This window comes from Euleptes europaea, chromosome 14 (genome assembly GCF_029931775.1).
Source record: "Euleptes europaea isolate rEulEur1 chromosome 14, rEulEur1.hap1, whole genome shotgun sequence".
NCBI lineage: Eukaryota > Metazoa > Chordata > Lepidosauria > Squamata > Sphaerodactylidae > Euleptes > Euleptes europaea.
Window position 1 is genome coordinate 60716041 of NC_079325.1, and position 21128 is coordinate 60737168.

The 21128-nt window shown below is 51.8% G+C and overlaps 1 protein-coding gene across 1 annotated transcript in view; it reads right to left on the minus strand.

Moving 5' to 3' along the window:
• Positions 1 to 5065: 5065 nt before the first annotated feature.
• The window catches only part of GPSM1 (G protein signaling modulator 1), a 95272-nt gene continuing 79209 nt past the window's right edge, over positions 5066 to 21128 (minus strand). Inside the window, exons 11-13 of the mRNA XM_056860209.1 lie at positions 13067 to 13226; positions 7393 to 7601; positions 5066 to 5293 (exon numbers count right to left, since the gene is read on the minus strand). Coding sequence (XP_056716187.1) covers positions 5066 to 5293; positions 7393 to 7601; positions 13067 to 13226 — 597 coding nt within the window. The remainder of the gene's footprint in view (positions 5294 to 7392; positions 7602 to 13066; positions 13227 to 21128) is intronic.

A 21128-nucleotide genomic window follows, 5' to 3' on the forward strand; every position in this document is an offset into this window, starting at 1 on the left:
GAGGGCAATACTTTATTATCTACAAAGAACTAGAGAGTTTAGAGTCACTAATACCCTTTTTGTTTGTCACTCTGGCCCCATCTCCAGATGGGTGGTGTCAACTATCAGAAAGGCCTATGAGGTTAGTAAGACTCCCTGTCCTCTAGAACTGAGGGCTCACTCAACTAGGGCCCAAGGTTCCTCTGCAGCTTTTTCCGAAAAAGTTCCTTTGGGGGAGATCTGTCAATCAGTGACGTGGTCATCAGACTAAACCTTCATGAAGCACTACGCCATTGACCTGCAAGAAAGAAGGGAAGCGAATGTTGGAAAGGCTGTACTGCATTCTATGTTCCAGTAAGATCGCACCCCTCCACTTGGGTACATGAGTAGCTTGCTAATATCCCAATGTGGGGCTGCACCGGGACCGAAGATGAAAACAGAGTTGCATTTACCTGTAACTGCTGTTCATCGAGGGACCCGGTGCAGACACACATTCCCTCCCACCTATCCCGCTGCTAGCTATCTTACGGATATATTTTATTAATTAGTGGCGGCACGTAGGAACTGAGGAGGGCGGGGGCGCACCTCCGAGGTAGGCATGGAGCTGCTCACACGCGCCTCGGAAAGAACGCCCCCTATAGGGCTTAGACTAAAGAACATTTTCCGGCAGTTGGCCTGCGCGCAGGTGCAGTCCCAATGTGTGTCTGCTCGATGAACAGCAGTTACAGGTAAGTGCAACTCTGTTTTAGCACTCTTTGGGTGTGATCTGTCAACCAGTTACAGATCCACCTAACGGTAATAGGATCTAAACCACATTTTCCCAATTTTTCAACCAGAATATTATGTGGAAACTTATCAAGCGCCTTACTGAAATCAAGATAAATTAGGTCTACAGCATTCCCCTGATCCAGCATGGTGGGAACTTTCTCAAAAAAGGAGATAAGGTTAGTCTGACATGACTTGTTATTGACAAACCCGTGCTGGCTCTTAGTAATCACAGCCATCCTTTCTAAATGCTCCAGAACTGGCAGTTTGATGATTTCTTCTAAAACCTTTCCAGGAAATAGATGGAGCCACCCTGGCCTCTTTAGGCTCCTCCCATTTTTCCTTCTCATAGGAGTCATAGGGGGCACACTGACCTCCAACAGATGTTTCTTCAAACTTGGGGTACTCCCCAAGTTTGCAGAAAAATCTAAAAAAATTGTGGTTTAAGCCCTCCCCCCAAATAAAAAAGCCTCCTCTGTGCAGAGAATACCCTACTTTTCGTGGCTGCCTCTGTCCCACGCCGGCCTGGCTGGGCCTGGAGCAACTGCCTCTGACCCCGCTAGCCCAGCCAGGCATGGGGTGTGCAGCCACCACGCCACTGTAGCAGTGGAGCCCAGAAACTGCTACCAGTCATCCCCCCCACCCCCATGGTGGCAGCAGCAGCACCTGGGAGCCCTGCTGCAGCCAGGCTGGAAGGTGAGCGCTGGGGGGGGATGGGATTCCTGCCCTCCCACAAGTTTCACAGGCCCCCACTTGTTAAGTCTCTACTAAGGGGACAAGATATTTTTGTTCGGGCACCATATGGCCTTTCTCTGTGTTGCCTGAGGTGTTGGCGCCTCAATATAGCAGTCTTTAAAGTGCTACTAATTTCAAAAGCTAATCAGGGTCGTCCCTGGCGTGTATTTGGATGGGAGACCTCCGTGACGCGGAGGCATGGAATGGCACACTGCTGCCTCTTGACATCTCTTGCCTTGAAAGCCCAGCGGGGTTGCCATAAGCCAGTGGTGACTTGGCAGCATATTCCACTACCGGACTCCTTTTGGGTGATCCTTCCTGCCGCGTGTAGCTGCCCTGGTAGATGGCAGCGGCACAAAGTGACTTCTTAAAAACCACGCGTGCACACACTAAATAGCTGGCAGTGTCTTAATGGTCTGATGAAGCCAGTGCTAAACTGCTTGAGTCTTCCCAGAAGGGCTTGCTTGGAGAACTGCTTCACACATTGCTTTCTGCACAGTGAAGCTCTCTTGTTTTCTGTACAGAGATCCAACAGGACACATGTAGGGACTTTTCCTTTTCTGAATACAAGCTTGTATGTGTGGGAACTCACGAGAGAATCTTCCCACAGTATTTCCTCTTTCCCTGCCCCTATGGCTGCTCCCATGAACTCCCATAGGACCCCCCACACACACCGCAATACCTGGTCCCTGGTCCCACGAAGTAGGTTCCCTGATCCTGCCTGGGAGTCAGTCTCACTGGGCTGGATGAACCAGTAGACTGGGGGGCTCCTCAGGCTCCAGGGGCTTCATCAGCCGTCTGCATGAGAGTCTTCTAAGAGCAGCTGTAGTTAAGCAGCAGAGCCCCGCTGGGCAAAAGGTGCCACACGCAACACGGGCATCACCAATAAAAAGGGTCTCTGCCAGGAAAGTTTTCCTCCTGCCCAACCCTGGAGTAGCTGACCACCATGGCCAAGAGGGTGGTAGGTGGACTCACAATCTGACTTGCCACTAGAGCAGCCTCCCCTATAGAGAAGGGCTCTGGTTCTCTAGAGACCCCAAATGCCTGTCTCTAGCTTCGCTTTTGTACACGAGAGGCAAGTGGGCCAGGGCCAGAGATCTGACCAAATAAAACCCAAAGAGCTTGGCCACAAAATGTTTATTAACTCCGCTTCCCCCCCCCCCATATTTAGTTATGAATTAATTTAGCAGCTTATTTTTTTATGAAAAAATGTTACTGTAAGTTACATTGTCAGAAGCACATGTTTTTTTTTAAAAAAGAAATAAGCCAATACATTGGAGTCTCTTCCACAGTCAGTTCAGTTCTCTGCTGGCTGGGAGGGCCGGGGGGGGGGGCAATCTGTCAGGAAATGGCAGACTCCTCCCCCTCGGTGGCCCCCGTGCAGCCTTGTGGCCCAGCAGCTCGTGCCCCCCCTCCCCCCGTGTCATCAGGCCAACTAGCAGCAGATGGGCAAGGAACGGAGAGGCCCACAGGAGGCGGCAGAGGCTCCCCTGGCCCAGCGCCTCCTACCCTGACCCTCCCCACACCCAGCTGGAAACCCCTCCTCATGTAGAGGTGGCTGGGAAAGGCACGGCCTGTGACGGACAGGGAGGCGGCTCTTCCTAGAGACAAATGAAAGGCAAGACCATTGGCGCCACCGCTCAGGCCCGGGCCATTTCGGCCCTCTCTGAGGCGAGCTTCCCTGCTGAACTTCCCTGCCTCAACCTGGTGGTCTTGTAACACCTCCAACCCTTCACAAAGAGGGAGGGAGGGGCAGCTCCACTACGGGGCCTGATCCCCTGGGCAAGTGTGAGGTTGGGGGGTGTATGCATGCATGTGGGGGCACAACACAGTTGCCCCTTGGTCTTGGCAAGCCCAGGAGGGAGTCTAAGGAGGAGGGTGCTGCTGGGCAACTTCCCTGCCTACCATCACCCTCCCAGCAGTGCCTCGTTTCTTCCTCCAGAGCAGAGGGACGAAGGTGGGGGCTATGCTGCCCTCCTCCTCGTGGCAACAGAGATGGAGCAAAGGACTGCCCCCCACACACACACACTCTGTGGCAGTCTTCCAGCATGGGTTTCTTGGCTCCTGCCAGAGCTGGTGAGATGCAAATGCAAAGAGAACTGCACTGTAATCCAAACCAACCGAAGCCACGATGAGAAGGAAACAGGAGAGAGTGGGGGGACCTGCTTGGAGCCAAAGGTGGCCGTGCCCAACTCCCAATGCTGGAGCGAAGGCTGACTCTTAACTTCTTCCATTGCATAGATAGGGTCTAGGCACCTGCTAGTGGTCTGTGAGCAACGGAGGCCACACATGGGGTTGGAATGCAACAGAACCACTGCCTTCCATTGGGGGCAGGCAGAGGTGGCAGCAGGGAGAGGAGGAGAGCAGAGGCAGCCAGCTGCACCGCAGCTCTCTCTCGCTTCGGCCCACTCCATGTGGGGCGGGGCAATTGCCAGGCCAAAGGAGTCAAGTACAATCGAGGCCAAGGCAGCAAGAGGAAATATCTGCCCACCCCCCAGCCAATCTAAAAACGGGAAAGTGCTGAGTACGCCACGGAGGATTTTAAATCAACTTACGTTCAATTGGCAACTGAGGAGGCTGAAGGGTAACACAGCCTTCTGTCCATCAATGGATTTCATGTGGAATGAGCTACTTGGGAAGAATTATGAGAAGCATCACAACCCCAGGCCGTCTTGGTGGCAAAGGGACCCTTCTGAACAGGGTCCTTCCTGGTGATACTGGAGGTGCCCACTTCTGCCTCACACTCTCCTACGCTCCTCTTGGCATCCCTCACCGTGGCACTCTGCTGCTCCACTTCCACAAAACCCAATTATTTCAAGCAACTCAAATATTGAGTTGAGAACAAAGCAAAGCCAACTGGCCATGTTCATGCAAAACAAACTCATTTGCAGATAGCGCAGTGGTTACCACTGTCTATATGAGAATTCTGGAACTGGGATTTATGGGAGCAGAAGCACAGACTGAAGTGAGAGGAGGTGCTCCGGGCTGCCCTGTTCAGGCGTCCAAGGGCCTGCTTGTGGGTTTTGGCTGCAGGCCCTTTGCTGCCTGGGATTACCCACTGGCATGAGGCTCAAAGAGGGGCTGGCTGCAGCAGCCCCTCCTGGCCCAGAACACTGGTTCCAGGAGCAGCCAGCCAAAGGCTAGCAGGCATTTGCAAGCATGGCATGAAGGCAAAGGCTGTCTCCCCCCCACCCCACCCAAAGAAGTTTCCATTCTCTATTATCAAGACTAATAAGCAATGACAGGTCTGTCCTCCCTGAATGTTCCCAGTGGATCTGTTTCTCCTTCATCTTCTGTTCTTAGCAAAGTTCTTCCTCCAGAGATCAGGGTGGGCTGCAATGAAAACTCGCCTTCAAGAAAACGGCCCTTCCCCCATTCCCACTGATCTTGTTGTCTTGTTGAGGAGCAGAGGAAGGGCAAGATGCTGCCAAGATGCCGTTCACGCACACCCCGCCCTTTTTGTCCAAGATGAGGTGGCACAAAGAGGAGTTGATGCTTCGGGGGGGGGGGGCAGCTGGGCTCCTCCATTCAGTGGGAAGCACTCCAAAGCCAAGCCTTGCCCCCCCCCCGCCCCCGCACTGGCTCCTTAGCTGGAGCCGGGTCTCTGCTGCTGATTCGCCTGCTCCTCCTCCTCCTCTTTCACTGGCTGCTCTTCCTCCTCATCCTCCTGGGCTGAGGCCAGGCCCACCCTCTGCTCATCTATGCGCTTGGCTTGGACACGCTGGATGAGGCTGAAGAAGTCCTCATCTGGCACAGTGGGGCCATGCGGGATGGAGCTGGGTGGAGCGCACCGCTGGTCGTCAATGCGGGATGACTGCAGAGGAGTAAACAAACGGGACTTCAGGAAGTGGGAGGGAAACAGGGCAAACGTGGAACAGATGCTGGCTGTTTGGTTCCTACAGAGGACACTTCCAAGTAGGCTAAATTGTACCTGGGATCAAAAAGACGGATGCCCCTGCGCTGGCAAAAGGTAATGCAGTGTAGTTACCAAAAGGTAGTTACCACTGGGCAACTTGCTATCATGAGATAGCATGATAGCTATCTTGCGTCCGGCAGAGGGGAGGGAAGAAGGGAAAGCTGAAGACTGGAGGAGGGGGCAGATAAAGGTAGGCTGGTGGATGGGAAGGAGAAAAGGAGGCAGAAAAAGGGGAGACACTATGGGAGGAAAGGGAATGAGGAAACAGCGGTGGAGGGGGAAATGTCATTTACCCACACAAGTCCTTGCAGGTCATCCACTTTTATTGAACACATGAAGCTGTCTTATACTGAATCAGACCCCATCGGTCCATTGAAGTCAGTGTTGTCTACTCAGACCGGCAGTGGCTCTCCAGGGTCTCAGGCAGAGGTCTTTCATATCACCTACTTGCCTAGTCCCTATAACTGGAGATGCCAGGGATTGAACCTGTGACATGTAGCTGTAACTAAATAAATTTTCAGTGCAATGAAACTGTATTACACGAACTGATTTGTTGCACACAAAGCAAACGTGCAGAAACCAGAATTGGATTTGCCTTTGGCAACTCAGAAGGAAACTGATAGGCAAATACGTTGAAGAGGGGCTTGACCCAATGACTGGAGCCCATTTCCAGAGGATGCTGTAGGGAAGGTGAAGGCGGCGGCACAGCTTACTTTAAAACAGGACCATGTCAATTCCTGGAGAATAAGCCTGTCAGTGACAACTGGATGTGGAACCTCAGTGATCACAACTGGTGTATCTTTAATAGCCAGCTGTCAAAGACAAGCCCCAGGGGGTGGCTATCCAATGCCCTTCCTGGTCAGGTCATCTGGCTGCTTATTGCCAGAGACGGTGTTCTGGGGAGCCATGAACTTCGGACTTATCTGGCAATGTTGTCCTGTCAGATAGGGCTTCTGACAGCTCCGTCCTCAAACAAGATGGTTCCCCCGCAAACAAAATGGAGTTCTCCATACACTCCTTCCCCCTCCCCCCCGCCCCGTTTTGCACATGAGCTCCGGCCAGAGATTTACAATTGTATTGGGACCCGCCCATGTAAATCTTCGATCTGATATTGGGTCCCGCGCACAAAGCCGAGAGGTCGGCCATCTCCTCCACTGATAGTTCATGATTGTTTCTGTTTCAGTTTTACTTAAGTCATTACCGGCAGGAAACGACTACATTGTCTCTTTGTTCCTGTAACCCTATTGTATCCGCCCTATAAATGTATCCCCACTCCCCCTGTCATGTATTCCAACCTTGCGCGTCTCTTACTGAAATCACTGACTTCTGAAATAAATCTTTGAATCGCTGCTCTGCCTGGATTGAAGGTCTATTGCCTGAAACGCTGTGAATTTGCAGAAGCCTGACATGTCCTCTTCTGAACATGCTGTAATGCTTCAACATAAAGAGCTAGTACAAAAATGTCCAAATGCTTGGGCGAGAATCCTGAAACCAACACAGGGCCAAACTACATGTTACCCTTGCCATGTGATTGCTAGGAGGACTCGCAGAAGGATGCTAGTGGAACTCAGTTTAGAAGACCGCAGGGGTTTGCTTCTGGGTATGACTGTGGTGCGGGCGGGGAGCACCTGCCTGACCTCATGTGCTGTTTTCTGACTCAAGATGACCCTACAGAGTATTATTTGCCCCATGGGGGGGCTGCACATGTAGTGATTGCTTGCACATACAGCCTCTTGGCAGGGCAAATAATGCCCTCCTGGCTCTGTTCTGTGTAGGGGAAATGGCTGGGGGTGGGGGGAGCAGGAAACCCTTTTCCACCCGTATCACAGTCCTGACCAGAAGTAGACCCCTGTGGTCTTTCTAAATTGAATTCCCACAGGGAACTCCCATTTGGCACATTGCTGCAAGTCCCTGTGGAGGTCAAGTGGCAGACATAACGGGTAGTTTGGCCCACAATCTCTCCCCCGATCCCAGGAGGCTCCGCAGCACCCGCAGACCTGGCATTTGATGAGCATGTTGAAGAACTCGTCACCGGGCTCCTGTGAATCACCCTCCATGCGGAGGTGGCCCATGTTGTTGTGTGTGATGCGCAGGCCGGGCAGGTTCCCCACACTGGCCCGCTGGTCGTCGAGCCGCCGGCTCTGGGAGTTGGCAATGAGGTCAAAGAGCTCCTCAGTCTGTGGAGAAGCCATGGAGGAGGACTGAGCTAGGAGGTGTGAAAGGTAGAAGGAGCAAATGTAAGATTTGGGGAAAGAAGCTAAGGTGCAACAGAGTTATTTACTACAAACAAATAAAAAATGCATTGTTTGTTCCCATCAGAGGTGGCGGAGCTGGCGACGGGTGAGCTTAGATAGCTTTGGAGGTGGTGAGATGACATTGCACCCCAGGCATCTGGCAATATTTTCCACTGTGCATTGTGAACACTGAATTCTGTGAAGGTTGAGAGGCTAAGCACAAACTCCCTTTAGTCTAATCCACAGGTCCACAACGTGGTGCCCGCCAAGTATTTTTAGAAAGGGGGCAAGGCCAGGTGGGGCTTCAGCCCACCACGTTTCTGACTGGCCGTGGGGACTGATTAGCTGTGCAGATTGTTAGAAAGGCTCTTCGCTTTGTGCCTGAAGGTAAATTGTGGCAGCCATTTTGATGGCAGAGGAACGTATGAGTCTGAACAAATCTGGGTTAAGAAATTTCTTTAGATATTTCAGCCTCCTTCTCTTTAACATTACAGGGATAAATTCAGATCTAGGGAGAGAAGATGGTGCTTGCTATTGTGAAACTACTGCTATTCACCTGTATTCTTTTGCAACTAATAACTTCTTATACAGTTAAAGATAAACATTTTGTTTTTCTAAAAGGTAAAAGGTAAAGGACCCCTGTGCAAGCACCGGGTCATTCCTGACCCATGGGGTGACGTCACATCCCGACGTTTCCAAGGCAGATTTTTGTTTGTGGGGTGGTTTGCCAGTGCCTTCCCCAATTGTTTTTCTACAATTGGAGTATTTGGTCTTTGTACCACATTCAAATCCTAAACTTCACCCACACTTACCAAGGAACAAGAGAAATGTAAGGAGAACATGCTTCATGCAGCAGGAATTCCCCCTCCCCCCCCCCAACCCACATGGCAGTATGGAGAAAGGGGAGGAATCCGGATTCTGAACCACGGGGGCTGGTCGCTTGTGCCACCAGACAGATGCACCTCCCATCACTGGCCTGGTGACGGCAGTGGAGAGTAAATCCTATTTGTTCAGGGGGATGTTGGCATAGACCTGGAGGGGTGGGCTCGCAGGGACTTGCTGCTCGAGACCTGGGCCAGGTGAGTGAACTCCACATCTGCAGTGGCAGAAAGGGGTGCCCGCAGGGCCTCTTGTACAACACTAGAAAACAAAGATGGGTCTGCCAGTCCTCATTAGCTGGGACCGTTCTTTTCACAAACTGACCAGTTCTGGGTGCTGAGAGCAAGCGGAGCCTGAAGGAAGGCATCTGGGCAACACGGATCAGATCAGCTTGTTATTCTGGCTCCATAAGAGAACTCTGCGCGCACGAGACCTGCACAGCAGCACGTGGGGAACCCAGACTCATATAGCGGGACAGGGAGAGAGGTGAGACTCCTCGCCCTGAAACGGAGGATTTGGGCACCAGGCCTCAGGAACCCTCATTCTGTCTTCCTTTGAGGGTCACAGCTTGTATCACCCAACAGTGGCTATATTTTCTCACTTTTCAGCAACAAACTGTCTCCGAGGTCACGGAGACCACCAGTGAAGAGCTATAACGTACACCAGTGCAAAATGCTCCCTCTCTGCCTAGGTTTCTTCTTAGCTGAATGGGGAAGGGGATGGATGGATGGCCTCAGCAGTGGAAGAGCCCCAGGCAAATAGGAATATTTTGCTCATTCACGTGGTGTGTGGGGAGGCAGGAGTGAACACTGTGGCAAGAGGAGCACCCTCACTATTTGAAAAATTTGGGGGAAATAGCATGAGGTGAAGACAGGTCTGTAAAGGGTAACTGCTAGAGAACAGCGGAGCGGGTTCAAGCCTCCTCTTCAGCCCACTGTAAGCCACATTCAGACATCCACCACACACACGCGCAACCCCTCCCCCCCAACTACTAGGATAGCAATGAATTTCAGAACTGGGAAAACAGAAAAGCAGCCGGTGGAGAAACGTCCCCCCACCCCAGAATCCACCCCTGCACAGCAGCAGAGTAGCAGCAGTCAGAGAGGAAAGGGCCTCCAGCCTTCGCCGAGACTTCTGTCTGTTTGCTGCCATCCAAACCCTCTTGTACTGTTCGCTGCACATTCGATCCCGCTGCTCGTACTTTACTTATACTATGCAATCCACCTTGAGTCCCAAGGAGAAAGGCAGACTATAAATAACCAAATAATAATAATAATAAGTTGAAGAAAGGAGTTGTCCAGCTCCCAGCACAGAGCGCTCAAGCCTTTCGTTGGGCTAATAGGTTTAGCCAAGCTGGGCAATGGCTGCGTACCTCACACCCTGCTTTTGGGTCACACCTTAAAGGGGCAGAGATTGCTCAGAACCAAACAGCTTGAAAGTCAACTCTTCCTTTTGCGGCAGGAGGATCCAAATGGATCTATCTCACCAAGGATGGATCTGCAGAGGAAGGCAACAGCAAACCACCTCTGCTCCTCACTTGCCTCGAGAACCCCTTGCTGGGGTCGCCATAAGTCGGCTGCAACTGGCCGGTAGAATGCGTGAAGGAATTAGACCTGGTGAAAGAATTAGAACTTTTCTTTGTTCCCTTGCTCAGCCTGAAATGTGTGAATGTGTGATGTTTTTGTCCATTTATTAAACTGTCTTATATTTTAAATGCTGTATGACTGATCTCTGGAAAAACACCATGCCTATTTGTTGTGATCACAGGGAGGGGCAGCAGAGAAGGGCCGCCACCCCTGGAACATGATAGTTCTCATGTGCAAAGTTGTGATCGCTCACCTGTGTACATTCACAGGAGTGTAGCAGCAGCCTCAGCAGCCCTGGCATCCCAGGTGCAGCGTGAGGGACGGATGACTTTGTCTGGCAGGAGAGACTCTCAGAGTCACAGGTGGCAGCAGTTGGTTGCCCAGCTTGTTTCTAGCCACCTGGGGAATCAGGGGAAGGGGTGGAGTTGCCAGGTGGGGGTTTCCCCACCTCCCAGGGCCAATCGGGAGGAACAGGGCATTATGTCTTCAGGGAGGGAAAGGATCCGTGCTGGAGGCAGTAGCGACCATAAAGACCATGTTTATTGGAAGACAATGGCCAGCTAACTGAACAGACCACCAGTAGGCCACAGTAAATCTAGCCTCCTCCAGTTATGCCTCTCCTTTCTAGAGAGCCTCCAGGAGTTGTCCTTAAAACAACAGCACCAGTATCCCACACAGGGAAAGGCTTGTGAGGCTGCTCCTGCAGGATTCCACAAACCGGGGGGTGGGGGTGGGAGGGAGGGATTTGCCTAGTCCGGCATTTTGGTTCCAGCCATGGCCAGCCAGATGTCACTCCCGCAGGGGGCACAGTGGAGCATGCCCCCTTTAGCCTGCAGGACCTGGAGTGCGGAAGACGTGGCCGTCCCAAGGCACTGGGCTGGCTGAGAGCTCTAACTAGTCCTTTCCTCCTCAATGGATTTGTTTAACATTTCTAGCTAGAAGCCATCCCCACGGGAGTGCAAGGCAAAACGAAAAAAGAAGACGTTGAACACATGAACACACGTGAAGCTGCCTTATACTAAATCAGACCCTTGGTCCATCAAAGTCAGTATTGTCCAGGGTCTCACGTCACCTGCTTACCAGTCCCTTTAACTAGAGATGACAGGGATTGAACCTGGGACCTTCTGCATGCCAAGCAGATGCCAAGCAGTTGCTCTACCACTGTGCCACAGCCCCCTCCCCGTTGAAAAGAAACCCATTAGAACTCTGGGTGCTCCAGACTGCAGAAGACACACATCTGTGTGTGTGTGTGGGGGGGGGGGGCGGAGATTCTCTTCCCATCCATCCAGTTCTGAAGAGTGGGGCAAGCAGGCTACGGACTTTTTTCCAGGGGCTCCACTTGCCACTTTGTGCCGCAGAGGCCCTCTTTCCCTTGCAAGGGCCACGGACTTCAGGGCTCCTCGGATTGTGTAGAATGGAATTGTTCAGGAGGGTATTTTAAAAAAGAGAACAGGGTTGTCCCTTTAATATCTGTGAAAACTTTAGGCAGCTTTCAATGCATTGTTTATTCTGTGCCTTTACACAGTTTTATTACTTTATTTTTCTAATTTTGTGATTCTGTCCTATTGCTTTGTTTTTGGATTGTGTGATCTGCCTTGAGCCCTAAGGATGCTTCCCTATCTGAAGCTGCCCTGGATCTAGGCAGAAGCACGGCTGGTTTTCGGTTCTTTGCAGAGCCAGGCCCAGCTGCACTCCTTCTCACACACGCCTGTCCTGCTCAACGTCTCTTTACACCCGGTTTGCTGTTCCCTGGCTGATGCCCCCTCCACTCACCCCCACGTGCACGAGATGCCGTCCTCATGCCAAGCGGTTCTTTCTGGGGCGCTGTTTAGTCCCCAGGGCCCTCACTCCCCCCCAACCTACTAAATATCAGGAGAGGAGGGAGGGAGGAGGCGCACCAATTTTTCAAAGGAGAGAAAACATTTAATCGAATCCTTTTTTAAAAGGTGCTTAATGCTTCTGGTTCTTCACGACATCCGCTAACAATAAATCCCCCAGGCTCATGGTGCATTCTCTCTCAGGACCGGTGCCAACCTGGGTGCTTGGGAGACGGCAGATGCCAAGTGCCCAGGTGGCACTGGAAGGACCCCACTGGAAGCAAGAAAGCTTCCTGGAGACAGGCAGGTCCCTTCTGTGTGTTTAAAGCTTTTTCAAAAACATAACAGTATTTTTCGCTCCATAAGACACACTTTTTTCCTCCTCAAAAGTGAGGGGAAATATGCGTGCATCTTATGGAGCAAATGCCGGCTGGGCGTGTGCTCGTCGGGACGGTGCGAGCCAGCGTTCCCCACCCCGACGGCCAGCTGGGAGGCGGGCGGTGCCGCACAGAACGAGCCGCTCTGTGCAGCCCCGCCCGCCTCCCAGCTGGCCGTCGGGGCGGGGAACGCCGACTCGCGCCGTCCGGACGCGCACACGCCCAGCTGGCTCTGTGCGCCCTGCCAGCTGGCCGTCGGGGCGGGGGAACGCCGGTTCGCGCCGTCCCGATGCGCACGCGCCCAGCCGGCATTCGCTCCATAAGACAAGTTTTTAGAGGAGGAAGAGGAGATTTTTAGAGGAGATTTTTTCTTGTTTTCCTCCTCTAAAAACTAGGTGCGTCTTATGGAAAGGTGCATCCTATGGAGCGAAAAATACGGTACATTACCATCACATCCATAACCCTTCTCTCCCCTCCAAAGCTGACAAAGACACAGGGGGGCAGAAATGGAAGAAAGAAAAACAAAAAGGAGGAGAAAAAGCAGCCAATGAATGCCTCCGAAATCTTGGCAGAGGGCTTTCCTATCATGTCAGGATAGAGGCAAGGCAGAAATGGGGGCCACAAATGCTTGTGAGGGTCTCCTCGCAGGTGTGTGCATCCCACAGACAATGGCTGCATGTCCCCGCAAACCCCATTCATCATGCGGGTTCCAAAGCCCCTGAGTGAGGAGGGACCACATTCCTTCACTGAGTGCTATAGCCACAAAGCCGTCGCTTACGCATCCTCTCCTCCAGGACAGGCAGTGGTGTGGAGGCAGCGTCCCCCGTATCCTTCTGGCATTCCTCCAGGGTACAGCGCTGGTCATCCATCCGGTTGCTCTGGAATTTGCTCAGCAGGTCAAAGAAGCACTCTTCTTCCGAAGAGACCCGCTTGATTTTCTGGAAAGAACAAGACAAACATTGTAGCGCAAGCCATAGCTGGCTTTCTACCATCTGTGTTTAAATCAGACAATCCCAGAATTAGACTGGTAGACCTCAACTGTTCCCTTCTTCATTTCAAAATGGGTCACTGAAATACCCTGCAGGAGCTAGTCCTATTTTCAGTGCTTCACAAAGTTGCTCCTGGGGCTAGTTTGACTAATTACCTCAATAATTACCCACAGTAAAGCACCTTAGAAGGATTTTACTGGAAGATTGGATGGGGTGAGGAAGAACCCTCAATTTTAACATAAGGTGAATTCTGCAGGAAGTATTCAACTGGTCAAGGCTCCACACCTCAAGATCTTCAACATAACTTTGAGAGAACATCTGCCTGTTTTAGTGACCAACGAAAGGCGTCCTGAGTCAGTAATTGGTTTGCAATGGACATCAGGTACTCATTGATGTGGTCCTCAGCGAACTCGTCATGCCTGCGGACGTAAATCCAGCCTTCCTGACAAGCATTACCTCTGTCTTGTCTGGATTCAGCTGTAGTTTATTCTGTTTTAGCCACCTGATCATACCCTCAAAGCTCCAGTTTAGAGCCAACATAGAGGATTGAATGAGATGCAGAGCTGGGAGTCATCTGTATGTTGGTAACACCCAACCCCAAAGCTCTGGACCATTTCATTCAGCAGCCCCATTATATACATTATAGGGAACGGGTGAGAGAGCAGAGCTCTGATGGTACTCCACAAGATAAATCCCACCGGAGTGATTTGGCACCTCCAACGGCAACACTCTTTGTCTTCAGTCAGACAGAAAAGACTGAAGCCTCCAAGGGGCCACGGTGCCCTTGACACCCAACTCCATACTCAAGACAATGGTTAAGAATGGAGCGGTCAGCTGTGTCGAAGGCCACTAAAATATCCAATAGTATTGCTCTTTAAACAAAGATCGTCCACCAGTGCAACTAAAGCTGTCTTGATACCGAACCTGGGCCGGCAGCCAGACTGGAAAAGGCCAAGGTCGGATGTGGAATCCAGGAAACCCAGAAGCTGATGTGCCACCACACCCATCCCTAGAAAAGGTAAATTGGAGACTGGCCAGTTATTGGCCCCATCATCCATAGCCAAGGAAGGCTTTTTGATCAGGGGTCTAGTAACTGCCTCCTTCAAACGTCTGGGGAGAGCCGCCTCACTCAAGAGACATATTAACAACTTTCACTAGATGTGTATCAATGCAGACATTTACTGAAGAACATTGGGACAGCTGTGGGGATGTCTGATAAATGGGGTTGCCAACTCCCTCAGTCCAGTGAGGCCCCTGTGCCTTTCTCAGCTGTACAGACAGACAGGCTTAGCCATCTCAAAGAGAACAACATATTAGTCTGTCTAGTAAAGATACTCCTACGCATTTTTGTTTTTTTTTGCCTGTCAATTCACAGCCAACTTATGACGATCTCGTGGGGTTTTCAAGGCAAGAGACTTCCCAACCCTGGACTTCCTTGGTGGTCTCCCATCTAAATACTAACCAGGGCCGATCCTGCTTAGCTTCCGACAAAATGAAGCTTGGAAGCCTCAGCAATACAGTTGTGGCCACCAGACTCTCTCTGTATTGCCAGGGGAGATCTCGATGGGGGTTCACTTTTTAAGCGACATATGGTGCATGCATTATTTGGGGTTTCTAAAGACCCCCCCATATATATATATAATTTCTGCAAACCTGGGGCTTCATGGCACCGGTTTCAACAGTACACCAAGCTAGGCAGAATCTCCCTCTCTGATGGAAGTATTCTCTTGTCTTCATTACTCATCTTCTGGGGAGGGGGGAGAGGGTGTTACTGTGTCTTAGATAAACCTCCTATCGCCTCAGTTACATTTAATGCTAGGTTTAATAGAGATGATTGTGGGTTTCCAAAAAGTGGTAAAATTAACACATTTTGTAATTGGATCCAGTATGACACAGTTTACTCATATGAAGAGCTGTGGGAGAAATGCCAAGGGGGGACGTGATCATGAGGGATCATACAGCACACTGGAGAGCCACCATTTGGACTCCAGCCAGAGACTAGCAGAGGAAGGACAGTAATGAGAAGACCAGCCAAGGGTAGAGGAGGTGAGAAGAAAGGGGTTTTGAGAACAGCTGGACTACCCCCGGCTATGGCGAAGCAGCTAGGCGGCTACCCTTTCACCTCCCAGGATGCCCTTCAAGGAGCTGGAGAAATTGTATGACTCTTTTTTGACTCTGGCCTCACCACAGGAATTGCTTGCTGGGTCTGAAAACCACAGCAGCACAGTGTGACTAAAATTACAGCTCCTCAGGAAAAAAACAAGAAAACCAAATAAGTACCTTTTCTAGACAGTGATGGTATTTTTACCCAGGCCTGAATGACGGATTTGCAGCCCAAGTCTCCGTTAGAGAAAGCAACCAGGAAGGTGCAGGTGTATGTGCACGAGGCGGGGGGGAGAGGGGGGATCTGTTGCAATCACAAACCAGATGCTAATGGATCCTCCCCCCTCCCAATGAATGCAAGCTAGCACAACCTCACACAGTCTGCCGTGCTACTTGGCTATCTGTTGTTTCCTGGACAGTGGCAAAAGGGATTTCCCTGCTAGATCCAAATATTAGGGCCCGTTTTCTTTCTCAAGAGGCAACACCCATGCTGGGATAAATGGGTGGCATCAGTCCCTGGGACCTCTTTGGAACCCCAGATTCAATGAACAAGGCCTCTTTGGTGCCAATAAGATTTTTTGAAGCTCTTTAACTCTCGAAAGCTCATCCTCCAAACATCTTGTTGGCCTCTCAGGTGCTCCTGGACTCCAGTCTGGCTGTTCTACTGCAGAGCAACATGGCGGCCCTTGGTGTGAGCTCCAGGCTGAAAGCGCAGCTGGAGTCAAGGTCGAGTAGCTCAGAGGTTTGTTATGACGGCCTGCGCCCCGGCGTGATAACTGTAATCTATCATGGAAACCAGGCTCAGCCTGGTATCCAACGGTGCCTTTCTGATGTATATGTTTCAACCTGCCCGCTTCCCCCCATTTGAGTCCTCGTACCTTTTCCTGTAAGTTGCTTCTATACACCTTATGCTTCCCAAATAAACTGCTTCTTAGACGACTCTGTCTGGATGTTCTGTTGTTTGGGATTTGACAGGTGGACTCAGACCTTACAATAGGACTCAAGTCCTTTTCACTTTCTTTTTTATTTTAGTTTCTTTTTTTTATTCCAAGGAATGTGGTTCTTGCCTCATTCCTAAAGTGCATGGCAACAGCACCTAGGTCCACTGGTTCCTCATCGGGCGAGGACCACTGGGGGGTGTGTGTGTCAACCAAAGGCCTCCACGGCTCGAGAAATCCTCCGACAGCTCGTTCAAGAGGAGACTGAGGATCGACTCCAGAATGCCCAGAGGGAGGTCGACCGGCACCTGCATGAGGAAAGGAAGAAGGCCACCAGGTCCTACCTTTTAAACCAATTCCGTCACTTGAATAACAGTACCACTGGGGGTGCACCAGAGGAGCAAACCCTGCTCACCCAAGAAGGGACTTCCTTACTAACGCAGTGGATCGCGCACACCGCGGCTCTTGAGGATTTATTGGACAGTCCTTTTTTACGGGCCGCTATGGCTGAAGGCTCCGGAGGCAACCGCTTTCAGTTCGAGGCGAGTAACACCGCCGCCAAAATTGTGTTACACATCATGGAACTACCACCATCGGCTTCGGAAGCCCAAATCCAAGAACTGTTGTTGTCAGATTTTGGGTCCGCTGCGACAGACGTGGCACGGCAAATAATGCCACTGCTTACCAACCTGGAAGAGGTGAAACTGTTTCTAACTCCCCTGTTGGAGCAACTTCTCTGAGACACCGCCATGGCTCAGGCGGCAGAATTGGGAGCGGCTGTGGCCAAAGCCGAGGCTCAGATGGCGGAGTTGGTCGTGGCCGGGCATCTGAAACCGCCACAACCACAGCAGAAGCCCTGGGAGCACGATCCAAGGTTACTGGATGGCTGAGCTCGGGACCAGGATCGGAAGAGGAGGACCTCACGCTTTCGTTCTCTTCCGATTGGTCTTTTATGGCTCTCCCAAGACACCAAGCTCGTCGTCAACGAGCTACCGTACACTATGCCCTGACCCAAGATATCTGTGAATACCTGGGGGAGGGTGATTCGGACAGAGAGGATGCTGAAGACTGGAATGCTCCTTTCAATGTCTCTCAGGGGTGGTACGGTGGAGAGGAAGCCGAAGATTGGAATGCCCAGTTCGGCGTTTCCCAGAGCTGGCGCGGAGGCGGACCGGCAGATGAAGTTTTTCGTTTGCGCTTCCAGAACTGAGAACTACAGCAACAGATGGCCCAAATGCAAGAGCGAATGGATGCTCTATGCCGTGAATGGAGACGGAGGCAACAATCCCCGGTGAGATTGCCACCGCTGCCGCCACAGCCCGGCATTCCTCAAGTCCTGCCGCAAGCGCCACCGCAAGTCCCGCCGGGATGGCCGAGGGGATTCCCTCTGCATTGGCAGTACCCGCCGCCCCGTCCGCATGCATCCTTAAAAGACTTACGAGTGACTTTTAACGGCTCTGCGGAAGCCCTACCCTATTTTTTGCATCAGGTAGACAGCTTCATGAGAGAGCAAAGGCAGTGGTTCCCCACTGAGGACAGCCGGGCGCAAGCCACCCGTCACCCTCCACATGAACGACGAGGTTGCTCGTAAAGGGTCGTCAGCACTCCTTCCTACCCCGTCGGGGGCTCGGATTACAAATGAAGGCCCATCTGGGCCAAGGATTACAATCACCTCTAGTCCCGCCGACGCAGATACATCAGAAGAAGAAGACAGGACCTGGGGATCCTTAGCAGCCCTGAATTTCGTTCCCACCCAGGAGCAGACAAAAAACGAGCAGGGTCTGCAGTGAACGGAGCACCACTGCGGACCAAAGTGACTGCACCCCCCCCACAGACACTATGTTTCTTGAAATAATATTGCAACATTATAAGGGGGGTCCCCAAGTAGCGGTTAAGGCTCTAGTAGATTCTGGATGTGCTCGTACCCTAATCAGTGAGGACACTTTTAAAACCCTAAACATGAAAGCAAGCGTTTTACCGCAGCCCCTCCGATTTGCCCAGATCAGGGGTCGGCAAACTCATTAGTCAAAAGAGCCAAATATCAACAGTACAACGATTGAGATTTCTTTTGAGAGCCAAATTTCTTAAACTTAAACTATATAGGTAGGTACACTGTTTATTAACTTAATAAACTTTAATTAAAGTTTTAAGTCTTAATTAAACTGTAGGTACACTGGGGGGAGATGCTAGGGTTGCCAGGTCTCCAGCCACCACCTGGAGGTTGGCAACCCTAGTAGAGGAAGGGAGGTGGGGGGGATGGAGAAAGTAAGGAACTGGGAAAGGAAAGAGAATGAAGGAACTGGGGAAGGAAGGAAGGAAGGAAGGAAGGAAGGAAGGAAGGAAGGAAGGAAGGAAGGAAGGAAGGAAGGAAGGGGGAGGGGCAGAGAAAAAAGAAAGAAAGAAAGAAAGAAAGAAAGAAAGAAAGAAAGAAAGAAAGAAAGAAAGAAAGAAAGAAAGAAAGAAAGAAAGAACTGGGAAAGGAAAGAGAAGGAACTGGGGAAGAAAGGATGAAAGGGAAGAAGGAAGGAAGGAAGAGTGGGGGAGGGACAGAGAAAGAAAGAGGAAGGAAGGAACTGGGAAGGAAAGAGAAGGAAGGAACTGGGGAAGAAAGGATGGAAGGAAGGAAGGAAGGAAGAAGAGGGGGGAGAAAGGAGAGGGGGAGGACGGCGGGGGATGGCAGGCCTTTCTCTGGTGGATGCGCAACTGTTGAGGGGCTGCCTGGCCCTCCACAAGCGCCCTGCATGCCAGGCAGAAGGCTCCGGTGGGGTTTGGCGGGGCGCATTCAAACCCGGGTATGCAAGCTGAAAGAGGCGGCCGGTCGGGGACGAAACGCTTTCCCGCTGGGTCCCGGGCCTTCCCCCCGTTCCCCTCTGTGGCTTGCCAGCAGCCTCACGCGGGACCAAGTCGGAGCCTGCTGGGGCTTCCCTCCTCACGGGCGAGAGGGCGAGCAGGCCAAGGGCTGCCTTTGGAGGGGGAGAGGGGAGCGTCGCCCTCGTCGCCGCTCAGGGAGGGAGCTTGCAAGGCGCGCTGGACCTCCCTCGCCTCTCCCCAGCCAGCCTACCTGCAAAAGCCACCGAAGGGCACGTGGAGAGAGCAGGCGGAGGAGGCCGCCGCCGGGCTGGGGGTTGTAACCTCGGCGTCTCGCCTGGCAACCAGCGACGCGGAACAATGCGCAACAGGAGGGAAGCCAGGCCTTTGTCCCCCTGCCGGCCTGCGTCAGCGTGCTGGACAGGCCAGTTCAGGAGGGCGGCGGCGGCTCCAGGGCAAGCATGCTCATCGCCGAGTAACCTTCAACTAAGGACAAGCTATGGGACGGGGAGGGGGGGTTGAGTGTTTAGGGGACGGTGGAAAGAAGAGATGCCTCCATTGGGTCGCCCTGGCAACTGCGGCCCGCCTGCACCACTTCTCCCGTCGACTGACCGACCCACCCCGTGCGTGCCTGCATGCCCGCACGTGGAAAGAGCCGCACTCAAGGGCTCAAAGAGCCGCATGCAGCTCGGGAGCCGCACTTTTGCGACCCATGGCCCAGATGGATGGGAGTGACTTTAAAGGGGGCCCAGTTGACAGGCGAAATGGCATAGTCGCCATGGAGTGGGGGACCATTGGGAACAGATCCACTTCACTATAGTGCCGCATTCCACTTTCCAGTAGTCCTGGGAGTAAATTGGCTTCGGGGGCATAGCCCCATAATTGACTGGGCAGCCCAAACACTTGAATTCGTCAAACCGCAATGTGAACAGCACCAAAAAGAGGTAGCTGTCCTAGGTTCTGACTTGACGGCAGGAGATGCTGATCCGCAATTGCCTCCCGAATATCGAGATTTTGCAGATGTTTTCGATGTCAGAGTGTGATGTACTACCCCCCCACCGCGCCACAGACTGTGCTATTGAAGTGGAGGGGGGGAATGTTTAACTAAGAGTAAGATTTATCCTATGAATCCCAAAGAAAAGGAAGTATTGAAAGACTTTATTGACAAGAATCTGGCACGGGGCTTCATCCACCCCTCCACAGCCCCCCACTGCGCTCCTGCCTTCTTTGTGCGTAAAAAGACAGGTGACTTAAGACTGTGTATAGACTTTCGCAAACTTCATGCAGTCACCCAGACTAATGCCTACCCCATTCCCCTCATTCCAGATCTCCTAAGCCAGCTAAAGGAAGGACGCATTTTCACCAAATTGGACTTGGTTGAAGCGTATTATCGCATACGGATTCGAGAGGGGGATGAATCATTGACTGTTTTTTCCAGTTGCTTTGGGATGTTTGAGTACCTTTTAATGCCCTTTGGATTAAAAGGGGCCCCGGGGGTCTTCATGCAAATGATTAATGAGATCCTCCATGATTTGTTGTTTAGAGGGGTGGTAGTTTACTTAGACGACATCCTCATCTACTCCAAGAGTTTGGATGAGCACATCACCCTGGTCAAAGAAGTTCTGCAACGGCTCAGAGAGAACCACCTCTATGCTAAGGTTTCCAAGTGTGAATTCCATAAAAGGGAGCTAACCTTTCTGGGCTATAGAATTTCACACCAAGGAATAACCATGGACCCAGACAAGGTACAAGCAGTAGTTGACTGGGAGCCGCCAACTTCTCGCAAGCAAGTACAGAGATTTCTCGGGTTCGCTACTTTCTACCGCCATTTCCTCAGAGACTTCGCAAAAGTTGCGCTTCCGATTACTAACTTACTCAAAACCAAGGGTAAAGGAGTTGCCGCTACCCAGCCCTCCGCTAAAATAGAATGGACCCCGGGCTGTCAGGTAGCCTTTGAGACTTTGAAACGTTTGTTCACAACTGAACTGATACTTAAGCATCC